Raw genomic sequence first — 15604 nt, 5'->3', positions numbered from 1 at the left:
TTCGCTGGCCGTACTACAGTAATAAAGCGTAGTACAAATATAATGTTATGGAAATCATTAGTAATGATTATACGAAGATCTAGTAGAACTGTGGCGAGGAATCGCTCCCAATAGTTAAACTCTATTTTCACTACGCATAAACCACACACAACCTAATTTATCCATGGGAATTGATTTTCGCGGGATGATCTTATAATTTATGGAGTATTCACGCAGTAGCTTTAACAAATTTACAACATATACATAAAATAATATAGAATAGCATTATCCGTGTCGTAGCGCATTTGGGAAAACTCAATTTGGATAATGAATTCCTGAGATATTTGATCGCCTAAATTAAACACGAGTTGGGACCGCGTAGTAATTTGATAATACTCTAGTTCCGCAGTCACAACAAGTGTTTATTGCAATATTTGATATGGTAATATGATACATAATATTTTATATAACATAATGTTCTTGATAACGGTATAACTGTAAATTTAAATTTTTTAATTATTAATAGAAGCTATACCTACTATATAATGTAAATATTTACTATGGTCAAAATTACAAAAACAATACACTTCAACTCATTAAAAAATTATTGTAATTCCTTACTTGTTAATTCATAGCTATAAGTATGTTAAATAATATGTATGTATAATAATTAATATTGTACCTCTATTGTTTTTCTCTATAATTATTCTGTTTATGTATATTACTTTAACGATCGATTGTTGTTATTATTATTATGTATGTAATTGGGCCTGGCCCGTTTAAAACTTAAATAATAAATAAAAAAAAAAATAAATTAAATAGCAATGAATGTAAATATTAACTATGGACAAAAAAAAAATTTGCTACGTGTTTAATGTTAATAATTTTAATATTATACAAATTTTAATAATTATTGTATTTAAAATATTACCTATCATAATTGTAATCATAGAAACATAATTTATGTTGTCTCCGTCTTATACATGAAAGCAATGAAAAAACTGTTTTTCACGGGAAAGAATTGAGAAGGTTACAGTCATAATTAAGAAATGAAATTGTCACCTCATAAAAAGGAGAAATTTGGCTGTGAAATGGCGTTTTTATTTTTCCGATATCGAAACAACAAAAAAGTTACGTAAGTTTGAAAAACACAAAAAAATGGATTTTTAAACAATAAGAACTTTTTTTGTACAAGTGATATCAAAATAATTAAAACTTTATTTCATGTCATATAATGTTCTTAACTATATTGCATATCAATTTGGAGTCTGAACTATTACTACAGCCTGAGTGGTTCTATCTCGCCCAAAACAGTTTATGCTATATTGTAGATTTGTAAGACGGAGACAATACATGCGAGTGTAACGGCCACTTATTTTTTTTAATTAAACGACAAAGTTTCATCTCCTTTGTTCTGTTGTACCAAATATTGAAATAATGTCATCAACATTTACTCCACGACCAACGTACGTATTCAATTATCCAAACGTTCACAGCAAAATTAAAAGAAATATTATATTATAAATTTATAAGTTATGATACACATAAATACATAATTAAATATTTAGTAACGTTGTGTGGTACAATGGTAGGTACTATGGTATTTTGCTTTATTTTTGCAACAAGTTATTAGAACCCAAATAAGTGAATAGCGATTATCCAATTATCGGTTACGTATAACCCTTAATAATATACGAGTTGAGAACAATCTCATCTTTCCGTCGAACAATCTAACATTTCCGCCGATTTATTAGGTATTATTTTTATATTTACTAAATAACAATACTTGTACATTCTTAGAAGTTTGATGGAAATTATGATTTTATGAACAATTGGTGATGTAGTTTTTATGTACCTATATAATTAATATACCTAAAATATTATTTTTATTGTGAAAAAAAAAAATAAGAATACAATTTATGTATATTATATTAATTGTTAAATAAACACGAAAGGCCTGATCTCGATGTTTTTTTGGGGGGAGGGGGGGGGGGGGGTCATGACCCCCCATGACCCCTGGATCCGCGCCTACAAGAGCGTTCACTTGAACGTGTGTACTTTGTGAATAGCTATATTATAAGGAAGATGGGAGGAAATAAGTACCAACAACCGAGTTAAGGAAATTTCATACCAGTTTTGAACTAGTGACATTCATATTCGGCCGGTTGTCGTGAATAACCGGAGTAGTAACGTCTGATTCAGCAAAAGGTAATTTATTATCCAATGAGCTTATCTAATAACATTTAAAAAAAAAAAGAAAAATATCATAAAATAGTGTAAAATTCGTAAAGATAAAACAATAATACAATACATACATCTGTGGAGCTGGTATCATCGTCAGTTAAGTCAAATATGTATTCTACCTGCTGACTAGCAGGTGTAATATCAGTTGATGCATATGAAGATTCGTTCGACATTGTCTAATTGAATTTAAAATACCAATAAACAAATATATATATTAGATAACAATAGCATAATAGAACAATAAGGAGCGCCCAAATACTTTATATTATATTTATTTATTTTGTAGTAATTATATGGCATCATTAGTGGTTTTAACAATCCGAAATAATTTAAGTTCTAAAAAACTCTTTTAATAAGAATGGTGGAATATGTGACCTTTGAGATACAACAGGAAGCTACTTTAAAAAAAACCATTGCTTAACGTCATATTACTAACTATTTTATATATTTATAAATAACTATATATTAAGAGACTAGCCGCATGGTCCATGAATGAATTGGGTTACGAAAACCTATACGATGTAGTTTTGTGTATATTTTAAATATGCACACTTATGTCTTATTATTATTAATACAATATGAGAATAATATACACACTGTAACAATTGAAATATTATCATTGTCCATGGTCAGGTCGACTGTGTCGTCATTGCCGTATTCTGCGGTGGCACATTCCTCTTCATCTGAATTATAAGGAAAGGACATAGTTGGATCAAAATTCGGTGGGAATTCCGTTTGACAAATAACCAATATACTATACAGGTAAATTACGTTTAAAATATTTTCTGACCAGTTTAATCTAAAAAGATTAAGATTAAGATGTGTCAACTGTACTTAATGATGAATGACGATTGACTATATAGGCTTTCGTTATAGACTATAGTTAATATAGTATACACATGGATAGGACGCATTCATTATATTCAAATGTGATCGAAGTGCATACTATGGTTACCAAAGAGGTTACATGCAACCAAGCCGTGGACAGGATGTGGCTACATCATAGGTATTTTTATTTATGTAGTGGAAAATGGATTATTTACAGTGTGACCACTGACCAGCAACCACTGAATAAATCGTAAGTTATTAGGTGATAATATAATATTATAAGTATTTGTTTTTCTGAAAGTAATAATTACACCAATTAATATACTATTATAATACCATTGTAACTTGTAACTATTGTAACTCGACTGAGTTTAATAACCATGAACTAAGAATGGTAATAACTAATGAGTTTATAAGTATGCACAAGATCACTATTCAGTATTCACTGGGTCCAACGCAGGGGCGTATTTAGGTAGGGGCTATGGGTCCCATTGCCCAGAGCGGCAAATTTTTAAAGATTTAGAGGGGCGGCAAATTTTTATTTTTATTTAACAAATTATTCGTTTGTCGTCACACATATAGGTATTTTGAAAGATTTACTATTTTATTTATAATATTTTTTCACTCTTAACTGGTACAATAATGTTGTTTAAATGTCTAATTATACCTTCCTTGTTGAATGTAACATTACAATTTTAAATTAGTATATATTTATTATATATATTATATGCAGTATATTAGTAAATACATTTACTGTTGAGGGGGGCGGCAAATATGTGTTGCCCCTATCCTGAAATTCCTAAATACGCCACTGGTCCAACGGTCTCAGAATTCAGATAGTCAGATAAATCTATGACAATGCAAATCAACAGATAAACATAGAGAGTAATATTTTATTACTCTGTGGATAAACATCTAAGTGGTATTTTGTAAAATTAACTACCACATTATCAGGGGCAGGTTTTAAGTTATTGAAATAATCGATCTGACGTGTAGAAAAAAAATATGATAAAAATATAGTGTTTTTTTTAGATTCCGAGTGGAGCGATGAATGCATGATTTTACAATGAAATGTGTTTTTTTTTTTTTTTGGGTCTTTAGTGACAAGTAGTCAATTTGTCGAAATAATGCTTAGATTTTCAACTTCATGAACTTCTCCGATGGGAAAGTGAATCTAGTTGGTGCCATAAAATTCTCAATACTTTTCAAATCGTTAGGTAAAATGAAAAATTAAGTAAAAACAGGAATTTTTACACAAAATCGATTTTGATTTTTGGTGGAACTTTAAAATAAATGACCATAGATATCACTGGATGTTTTTATTCTCATTTTCTATACACCATACAATTTTGAAAATATTTTCACTTGTTATTTGAGCTGTTTACAGACATTTTCAGTTTCCAATTTTATTTTTTTTCTATATAAGTCAATAAAATGTTATTCGTTGAGTCAAAAAGCTTGAACATTTATTACAAGGCTCCTGATATATTGTTACAATATCAGTTGAAAAATATTAAAAATACTCAGACACATTTTTTTTTATAAGCATTTAAAGTTTGAATTTTGACAAAATGTATCAAATTGAAAATGTTAAGATGATTATTTATAGTTAAAATGTATTAAATGTTCAATTTTTTAGTTAAGGATTGAAAAACCTTTTTAAACACTTTAGTAGTTTAATCGGTAATCTAATGACACTCTCAAAAAAAAAAACATAAACAAATTGTTGGCATAGTTCATTATTTTAATATTAACATCAAAATCAGTATTATTATTTTAATTTGTTATTATAGGTAATCATAATTAATTACTTCATAGTTACTTTTCTTACAATATCATAAATTTGGATTCTTTATTAGGTGGCTAAAGTAATAATGGTAAATGATATTCGATTGTAGACATTAATCTTTTAGATATGTATGTGGGTCAAAAAAAATTGTGTAATGAAAAAAGTGCAATGTTTTGTGGTCCTCTTCTCGTAAATGAGATAAACTTGAAATTTGAACCATATAGGTTCCCTATATTGGTAGGTATCGCATGCAAAGTATGAATTTAGGAATTATAATTCATAACCCTTCATAATTTTTAATCTTGGACATTTACATTTTATTTTGTACTTTTCCTATCATACTTTTCTTACAATGGCATTAATTTGGATTCTTTATTAGGTGGCTAAGGTAATACCTAATGGTATTTGATTCTTGCTATAATAATATTGAAAATCTGTATAATTAAGTATTAACTCAGATTAAAAGTATACCTAAGTTAGGTACAGTCGTACAGACCTATATTGAGATTGACTATTTATCTAAATATCTTGCAAATAGTTTATTTTAAATCACGACTGTTAAATAATTCTTAAAGAATTTTAACTTCTAAATTCATAATTTGCATGCGATATACCTACCAATACAGAGAACTTATGGTCCAAATTTCAAGTTATAAAAGTTAGTTATAAGAAAAAATTATAGCATATTTTACTAAACTTTAGAGGACCATAATTAATAAACTAGCGAACCAAAATTGATAATTTGACTATCAAAATTTTCAGAAAAAAAAACTTTACCGGAATCCATTAAAACATATAGTATAGTTACCATTTGAAAAAATAAAGCTGATTTTGCTATTGAAACACCTGCGTGTTTGAAAATTTTGAAATTGTTATAAAAAAATCGTCTGTTAAAATAAAGAAACTAGTAGTACAAAACGCGTAATAGATTACGATACACGAATTCTAATTATAGGTTCTAAATTTCTAAACAATAAAATAGCGATTTGTGATAATCCCATAGACCTTAATAAATAATAGTTATTACTAAAAATTCAAATGATGCTTTTTCTATTGAACAAGCTCAATATCTTTTGTCGGATAGTTCTATGGAAACCAACTTGGTATTCATTCATTCCAATTGGTTTCATACCAGTAGAAATCACCAAACTCGAAACCCAACACGTTCCATTACTCGAGTCTCGAAGCTTTATCTATATAGTTAAAAACGTTGAAACTGAAATAGAAAAAATTACGGGACAAAATAAACAAAATGAATATTAATAAACCAGAAATTCAAAATTATTTAACAAAAAATGAAGGATATCAAACAATTGTTCGTATATCGAAAATTATAAGTGGAGAAATACAGTTAATGGAGGGCTTGCCAGAAGACTTGACCGGCAACGATTTAATCTATTTCAAGTGCGCGCCAATAACAACTAGGTACTGACGTAAAAAGAAGTTTCTCTCGATACAAAAATTTGTTGTGCGATAACAGAAGATCATTCGATTTTGAAAACTTAAAAAATCATTTGTAGTGCAATGCAATAGCCAATAATGTAAGCAATATTCATATTTAATTTTTATTATTATAAATTATTATGTATTAATATATTTGATTTTATTGATTATAATTTAATTTTTTTTAATTTTTTCAATGCAATTTTTAATATATTTTAATGCAATAATGCAATCAATTTAGTGTGTTTTTTAATGCAATACCTTCACTGCCCTAGTTATTAGTTAATATACTATTATATTAAACTCCACCATGGCATGATATACCTTGTAAAGACTTAAGTTTATTAAATATTTATATCATGTACTGTAGTCTGTAATATAATATTACAGTACATAATATATTATTAATTACTGGCGAGTGGCGATTGAAAGCTTATCAATTATCGGGGTGACGGGGGGTGGATCTGTAATGGGGAACTAGTAAAATAACATACAAATGATACACAGCGTCCCCGTTCTTAGATCATAATATACTATATTATAATATATGATTTAAGGTCCCCGTCAAGGTGGATATATTATAGTATATATAATAATAATAATTATATCCTATAAATATATATACCAACCTTGGTCCCCGTTACAACTTATCACTTTCAATCGCCAATAATATGATTCATAGAGAAGTACTATAAAAAAAAAAGTGTACTAGTCTCGTAACCCTATGACTCGTAACGAACTTATAAAATTATATTATAAAATTAACGTTATTTCGTCATGGATGCTCTGATGCGCATATCTCCCACTTCTTACTGTGTGTTACCATTGATCAATGGTGTTACGTTCTCCGCCACTCATTGGTCGTATATATCATAGGGTAACTCTAATACTCTATGGTATATACCAAAGCATTGATGATCGGAGAACCTACACATACGAAAAAGTGGGGATGCGCAGACGAGATTCAAATACGTATTTTTGCTGACATACCTCTATATTTTCAATTTTGTCGTGACTGTTGTTCTGTGGCAGTGTGGCCTGTGCAATGACTATTGATTTTTGACTGCAGACACTGAGACACAGACACACAGTCACACACACTCACGCAGAGTATAGACTACAGTCGTCGCTGTTGTTGCTGAGCAAGTACTTGTCTATTTGCAGCCACGTTCACTTTTCATTGTTTTTGATCTCCCGAGTTTCCATAGTTATTTACCAACTTCGAGCAAATAACAAACGTTATCGAACATCAAATTTCATACGTTTAAATCAACATATCATCCTAAGGTAATTATACAATAATATCAATTTATTAAAATTTGTAAATCGTCTATATGCCTATCGGGCTATGTTCACCGTTGAGGGCTGCTCTTCCCCAAAATCAAACGATTTCGTTTGGCGATAATATACTATTGTTATTTCGAATAACTATTTCTTCGGAAAAATGTTGGTTTTACTACGTGTGTGGCCCGATACTGGATAGTATATTAACATCCAGTGGATACCACATCAGCCAGGGCCGCCGCCATTTTGTTATTGTGTTGTACAATCGTAAGTTGCATAGTCATCCAGTCAAGGTCGTTTGGGTTTCCTTTGTCTCTGGGTTACTGTTATGTCGATTGTTATCTACAGAATATATTATGTATTATTATGTAATAGTTAAATTTTTAATTTTGTACGACTACCTACGACGTCTTGTGCAATTTTGCAATTTTTAAATTAGTTCACATTAATCACAAATTTTACAAAACTGCTAATGCGTATTAAGACCAATGAGGCAAATCGAAGAAATTTTAATTTTTTACATTCAAACTCATTATTTTAGTATTATTACCTATTTATTACCTCATAAAAATGTTAAGTCTTGTGGAGTAGATAGTTAGATCCGTAGTGTTTAGTCCGGTTTGGAAATTTTTATTATAAACTTGCAGAGCTGCAACTTCGTCACTTTACTCACTTGTCTTTCAGCCGTTTATTATCATGTTTCTAGACGTAATTAAAATTCTGGGACTTTTACCCACGGACTAGGGTATATAATATACTAACTACATCTTAGGGCCAGTATTACAATCATCGGTATGTTTCGATTACGCTTAACCGGCTGATAACAGATTTTATTACCGGTATGGACTCGGTTAAATTTAACGGGAGATGGTAAAACTGGCCCTTAGTCCGTGATTTTAGCACAGAATAGGTTTGCTGAGTGTTCATTCTGATTTCACCTATTCTGTGGTTGTTGTAAACTATCAATAAAAAAGTTTGCTGGAAATATTGTGTGACCACTGACCAATGATCTATGGATGTATTGAATACTGTTATGTGCTACTATAGCCAATATATGTATATGACCATAGATATACTCAACAACTAGATAGCCGTCTTTATACTACAGTTGTGACCAATGTTGAAATCGGCCGCCATTTATAAAGCAGGCAATGTTACATTTATTTTACATTGATTTATATTTTATATACATTTATATTCATCAATACATATTATATACTGTGATAATATTATTTTGTAAACATTGCCTGCTTTGAAAATGGCAGCCGACTTCGATGACAAGAAGGAGACGGCTATCTTGTTGTATATATCTATGATCATGACTAGTTAGTTGTAATCTCCTCTAATTTATTTAATATAAATCTTTATAGGTATTTAGTTATTAAAGTTTCAAGTGTTTTTTACACTAAAAATTTCCAATTTGTCAACAAATAAATTAGTGTTTTTTTTTTTGTTATTGGTGTGTATCAAATTAAATCATATTTTTATCCGAGCATTGGAAAATGTACAGTTCAAGATGTGTATTGGCTCCTAATAAAGGATTCTTGTAATAATAAAATTTCAACATGGGGAAAAAGCGTTAAAATACACAGGTTTTTAGCATAGCTTGTACTCATTTAAATAGGTAGTCACTTAAAGTCTCCTAAAAAAAAAACAATTTTTGGTCACTTTTCTCACTTTTTTATTTTATTTTTTGTGTTGCAGCCTTGTTTATTCCTACTGGTTAGTTGGTTCTTTAGTCATTACTATTAAAATCGCATATCATAATTCAATGTTTCTTTGTATAATTTTAATCAAACAAGTTAAGGCCAAGCATAAGGTTTCATAGATTTCAACTAGGTATTAACACGTTGAGCTCCGCTAGAAATGTCGAAGCATAGCCCAGGTCGCCGCACCAAAAATATGTTTTTACGGAAAAAATTAACAAAAATAAAAACCAATTATATTGTTAGCTTCTTGAAACAGTACCTGATCGCCTACAATATATTTCAAACGTTATCTCATCGCCATCAAAATTATGATTCATGAAAGCGAATTTATATTTGTCGACGGGTAGTCAACACTGGCGACCCGCAAAATATTACTGATGTCGACTACCCGTCGACCGTGGCATTGAACGTGTTGAAATGGAAATGTACTTATATTACAAAGTATAAACTCGTTCCGTTTGGGTATTTTAGTCTCATGATCAATTTTGTAAAAATACCACTACATCAGTAATTCTATTAGCATTATTGTTTGTATTTATTCAAGGCTTATTTCAAGGTTGGTTTTTTAATCATTAATCCCAAGATAAAAGAAAAAAGAATTATTTATGTAGTAATTGTACGTACCTATTAAGAATACAGGTTTTGCTAGCTAGTCATATTTCTTTATCTGTAGTACCTAATTGTTGTGACTAGTATGCACTAAGCACTCTTCCTTTAAACAATCCTTACAATCAACATTAAAAATACAAAAAATATAATGGTAAATATTAGTAAATAATATAGTTAAAAATGTTATACAAGATCCTGTATTGGATAAGATAAAAACTATTCATTTTCATATTAATTTTAATTATACTATTATTTAATAGTAATTGTTTCCATATTTAGTACAACATTCATTATCATAAGCATAACAATTCAACAGCTAATCAATGTTACAAAATTACTAACAATTTCTTTGATTTAAAATATTTATATAAAAAAATTAATGAGGCTAGTTATAATATTGTTACCACTTCTAGCCCCTAGATAATCAATATAAGCCATAAGGTATAGGTACATTTCTGTACTTTTGTTATAGTTTATAAATGATAATACTTATAAACTTAAATCTACCATGTTATTCCAAAATACAATTTTATTAAATTATTTCAAAAAACATATTTTAATTATAAGACAAATTATTGTCTTACTGAATCTTTTGTGCTTATCATAAATTCAATCATTATTTATAACAAGGGTTCTCAACCTTTTAATAATCAACCTAATATACCTGAGACTTTAATGTTGGTTATAATTAAAACTCCAATTTAGTATTTCTTAAATATTTCTATAAATGTGTTGTATAAGAAAAAAAATTATTATGTACCTACAATTTAAAATGTTTAAAACAACGTATATTGTATTTACTTTCATAAATAATTAATGCACCATAAAATATAATTATCAGAAATAATGTTTTTAAAACAATTTAACGCCCTCCCCGAGTTAAGGTAATTGGTTTATAAAATCATTCAGTTTTTAAAAATGTATTTATTGTACCATTATTAAATTTGTTTTTTTTTTCAGTCTCAAGATGCAAATCTTTGTGAAAACTCTTACTGGAAAAACCATAACTTTGGAAGTAGAATCATCAGACTCTATTGAAAATGTGAAAGCTAAAATTCAAGACAAAGAAGGAATCCCACCAGATCAACAGCGATTAATTTTTGCCGGAAAGCAATTGGAAGATGGCCGTACGTTATCCGACTATAATATTCAGAAAGAATCAACACTTCACTTAGTACTCCGTCTTCGAGGTGGAATGCAAATCTTTGTGAAAACCCTTACTGGCAAAACCATCACTTTGGAAGTAGAATCGTCAGACTCTATTGAAAATGTGAAAGCTAAAATTCAAGACAAAGAAGGAATCCCACCAGATCAACAGCGATTAATTTTTGCCGGAAAGCAATTGGAAGATGGCCGTACGTTATCCGACTATAATATTCAGAAAGAATCAACACTTCACTTAGTACTCCGTCTTCGAGGTGGAATGCAAATCTTTGTGAAAACCCTTACTGGCAAAACCATCACTTTGGAAGTAGAATCGTCAGATTCTATTGAAAATGTGAAAGCGAAAATTCAAGACAAAGAAGGAATCCCACCAGATCAACAGCGATTAATTTTTGCCGGAAAGCAATTGGAAGATGGCCGTACGTTATCTGACTATAATATTCAGAAAGAATCAACACTTCACTTAGTACTCCGTCTTCGAGGTGGAATGCAAATCTTTGTGAAAACCCTTACTGGCAAAACCATCACTTTGGAAGTAGAATCGTCAGACTCTATTGAAAATGTGAAAGCTAAAATTCAAGACAAAGAAGGGATCCCACCAGATCAACAGCGATTAATTTTTGCCGGAAAGCAATTGGAAGATGGCCGTACGTTATCCGACTATAATATTCAGAAAGAATCAACACTTCACTTAGTACTCCGTCTTCGAGGTGGAATGCAAATCTTTGTGAAAACCCTTACTGGCAAAACCATCACTTTGGAAGTAGAATCTTCAGACTCTATTGAAAATGTGAAAGCTAAAATTCAAGACAAAGAAGGGATCCCACCAGATCAACAGCGATTAATTTTTGCCGGAAAGCAATTGGAAGATGGCCGTACTTTATCCGACTATAATATTCAGAAAGAATCAACACTTCACTTAGTACTCCGTCTTCGAGGTGGAATGTAAATTTCTCAGGCCAATAGCAATCTATCTTTAACAAAAAGCAACTGGAATGCTGTATAAAAGTTAACATTATACTTGATTATGCCCTCGAGATAAGATAATGGTTTTTAGTAAAAATTATACAAACATTTAATCATAAATAATAAAATAAAATTCTATGTTTATTCATTTCACACTGGTTTACAAATGATATGTAAATATATTATTAAAATACATTATCGCTGTAATACAAAAACTGGTAATGTCAACAACTTTATAATTTAAATTTAATACTAAAATATTTTTTATTAAAAGACAATTATGATATTAAGTTGTCATACATTTATAAATAAAATTATAAGAATTTTTAGTTTTTACTTACTACTTTTTACATTACAGTGATGATATATACATACTACTACCTGCTTTGCTAATACTACATTTAATCCAAAAATATCATATTTTTTTCCTAATTTAAAATTTTGATATTAGTTGTTTTAATTTCTGAATTGGCATTGTGTCTGATATCATAATTATATATTTTTATGCTATTACACGTCTTACATTAAATTTAATAATTAGTATTTCAATTTTGGATGAATAATATTTCTGAGTACCTAATATTAGGATATTTTACAAATAAACATTGACCGTGTTATAACGTATTAATATGCTATGTATCTTAAAAAATTCATATTTTATGTTTATTAATGTAAATGTTTTTCTCTATGTATTTATATACATGTGTTAGATAAGCCTGATTTACACACAATTATTTATAACTTGTGGTATTATGTACGATACAATTTATAGTATTTAATTATGAATATACAGGTACAACCATAATATAACAACATTTAGAGGTTATATAATAATATACTAATTTTATATAGGTACTTCTGACTTAACATAATAAAGTGGTGTATAGCCGACCAACTGATCGAACATAATTTATTTTAGGGATATTATGAAATATGTACATATTCAATGTTACGTAACTCGTCATATTATGCACTGATTCTGGAGTTTGGTAAAAATGATTACTGGGCCAATCGTAATATACTGGTAATTTTTATTATAGCCAAATATCATAATCTGCTATAACTGTATGTTTATGGGAACATGGTATCCGATTTGTTGTCTCCCTGTCTTACAATTAATGTAAAATGTACAATTAGTAGTTCCAATTTTGTGTTGTCTTTAGTATTAGAATAAATTAACTGTTTGGCAATTTAGCCTAGACTATTTTCTGTCTTCTCTATTTGGTATTTATAATTACATTTTTAAGCAAATTATGAGTAAAGTATTAGTTAAACATTTTAAATAATCATCGAGAGAACACTGATAATGTTCTTAACTTAAGGTTTGACAAATGGTTAGTTCATCTAATACTGAATCTAACAACAACAAATTTAAACTGCTGAATGCAGATTAGCCATGTTATTGTAAAACACATTAATTTATGAATTATTACAACAGTCGCAATATTATACATCGTTAAAAAAAAATAATATATTATACATACCCTAATAATATCATGTTGAACTTGTCATTTAAAGTAATTTTTTATAATAAGGTTTTGGGGGTGATCATAATATAATGATTAATAAGATTAATATGTATTGACTTAAATTTTCTCCAAGTTTTAAGACGAGTGGCGCCGAATGAAATTAAAACTGGTAGTTCAAATTGATTGATTGACCCACCCCTTCAAACTTCTGAGAAACGAGCTTAACTAATTCATGTATAAATAATTTAATGGCATTACTGTGTTCAATAAAATTATAGTAGAAAGATAAAAAAGATAAGTACTCCTTTATTTGACTCACCCACCCAATTTTGAAGACAGTTTAATTGAACTACCTGGGTTACGTGTTCAGTGCCACTATATAAGGCACACCAATGAATAAATAAGTAGTTTGAAAACAAATGTATTTATGATGAATAATAATTATAAAATATACCATGTAATTTCTAATTCGTATTTAGTACATACATTTCTTAATATACACTTTACATACATTATTTGTTACTATATACTATAAATTACAATCACTTCTTTAATACAAAAAAACTGACGTCCATAGCAATAATTTGTATTATATATTACATTAGTAATTGCTTTTCATACATATAATAAATGTTCAGTAAAAAATTGGTTTATTCTTAAATTGTACACAAATATAAATTCAACATAATTATATTTAATGTCCATACTATACATAAAAAAAAAAAATTTAAAAAAGTTGTATTATACTATCGAGCAATAAGCAAAAATGAATAGTTATTTGTTGATTAATGAACACCACACCTTACAAGATGTAAACTATCTATTATGTTGTAATAGTTACCTAATAAACGTGTAAAACGCAATAAAATTGTGAAATATATTTAAAGATTACTAGTAGAAACATAATTTAATGATAGCAGTCAAAATTAAGCATGTAAAACATACTAAAAGTGTTCATCCAAATTATGTTGATAGTTTAACTTCACAATTATGAATTATTAAATAAATATAAAACAAAAATATTGATATTTTGTATATAAAATTATGACCCGGTTGACAAAAAAAATAGTACATTAATTTGTAGTTAAGGAGAAGTTACTTTTCTTCGCACCATTCATTCTCTTTACGTACTTGATCCTCTTCGGCAGCTGATAAATCATTTTCAATGTTAAATGTTCTCCTTATTTCCTCGTGAGTTTTTCCTTTGATCATATTAGCAACGGTCTTACACGTAACATCCAACAAGCCTTTGATGTCCAAATAGTTGGCAGCCAATATGAGTTCAAATAGTGTACCCTGATCGACTTTCAGGAAATCTGCATCCCAGCTGGATATGTCGTCAGTACGCTTTTCGCGCCCCTCGTCATCCTCGGCTACGGGTGGGTCGTCCTTGTGATAGGTCGCCCACTGAATGACTTTTTTTAATATTCCAGCGTTTACGTTCGGCAATGGCACGTTTTCTTCATCTTCCTCTTCTAAGCCCAAGTCCTCGACCATAGTTTTAATGGTCACCGATGCTTTGGCGATCTCGAAATCTACTTGGAACACTTCGCCATCCGAACTTTGCAATTTTATCATCGGCATCTTGATGCAAATGTCTTCCTCGAATGATTATGTGGGATTTACTAATTACTTTTCTATCAGATTGTTGTTTTATTTTAAATGTTGTAATGTGAAAATTGTAATACCGTATTGCTGTATAAAATAGTAAACACTTAAATACAAATATAAACTATAACAAATAACAATATTTTTTTATCTTATCCAGATCAGGATAACAAAAACATCAGGTCAATTGGTGTTCTTGCTTTGTGTCGTTTATCCGCTGTTGATTCACACCTGACTTTGAGACTTGAGTCTTTGAACTTTGAAGTCTTCAAACCATATTTTGATGTTTCGGTTTTTTTTTAAATTTAAATTTAGTAGATTGGACTTGGTCAAAGCTCAAAGAAGTATACTTGGTAGTTGGTATACTATGGTCAAAAGTCTGATATAAACATAGACCTTATACTAACCTAACCTAACCTTAGTATAAGGACTATGGATATAAATATATATATCCTCGTACCGAGATATGGTAATACCGTAGATACCGGTAGTAAACACGATTTAAGATAGTA

The 15604-nt window shown here is 29.3% G+C and overlaps 3 protein-coding genes across 4 annotated transcripts in view; 1 reads left to right on the top strand and 2 right to left on the bottom strand.

Moving 5' to 3' along the window:
- LOC103309387 overlaps positions 1 to 3266 on the bottom strand; it is a 6349-nt gene extending 3083 nt beyond the window's left edge. Inside the window, exons 1-3 of the mRNA XM_008184680.3 lie at positions 2821 to 3266; positions 2295 to 2399; positions 2111 to 2212 (exon numbers count right to left, since the gene is read on the bottom strand). Coding sequence (XP_008182902.1) covers positions 2111 to 2212; positions 2295 to 2399; positions 2821 to 2928 — 315 coding nt within the window. The 5' untranslated portion in view covers positions 2929 to 3266. The remainder of the gene's footprint in view (positions 1 to 2110; positions 2213 to 2294; positions 2400 to 2820) is intronic.
- Positions 3267 to 7335: 4069 nt separating this feature from the next.
- LOC100166931 (polyubiquitin-G) lies at positions 7336 to 12168 on the top strand. Of its 2 annotated transcripts, XM_016804222.1 has the most exons (3): positions 7336 to 7570; positions 10846 to 11759; positions 11988 to 12168. In XM_016804222.1, exons 2-3 carry the CDS (start codon positions 10853 to 10855, stop codon positions 11996 to 11998), a joined length of 918 nt encoding a protein of 305 aa, XP_016659711.1. In that variant the 5' UTR covers positions 7336 to 7570; positions 10846 to 10852; the 3' UTR covers positions 11999 to 12168. The 2 variants fall into 2 exon arrangements, with proteins under 2 accessions (XP_016659711.1, XP_001947010.1); XM_001946975.4 differs by having other exon boundaries at positions 10846 to 12168.
- A 1721-nt stretch (positions 12169 to 13889) lies between these two features.
- On the bottom strand, positions 13890 to 15235 carry LOC100164917 (S-phase kinase-associated protein-like). The gene is given in 1 exon segment (NM_001162174.1): positions 13890 to 15235. A coding segment is annotated over 1 exon segment (489 nt). The 5' UTR covers positions 15069 to 15235; the 3' UTR covers positions 13890 to 14579.
- Positions 15236 to 15604: the final 369 nt, after the last annotated feature.

This window comes from Acyrthosiphon pisum, chromosome A3 (assembly GCF_005508785.2).
Source record: "Acyrthosiphon pisum isolate AL4f chromosome A3, pea_aphid_22Mar2018_4r6ur, whole genome shotgun sequence".
NCBI classification, from domain to species: Eukaryota; Metazoa; Arthropoda; class Insecta; order Hemiptera; family Aphididae; genus Acyrthosiphon; species Acyrthosiphon pisum.
Note: the sequence above shows the minus strand (reverse complement) of the source record. Positions and strands in the feature narration are given on the sequence as shown.

Bases quoted from the DNA above. Each gene is read 5' to 3' on its own strand.
- LOC100166931 (XM_001946975.4), top strand. From the start codon at position 10,853: ATGCAAATCTTTGTGAAAACTCTTACTGGAAAAACCATAACTTTGGAA.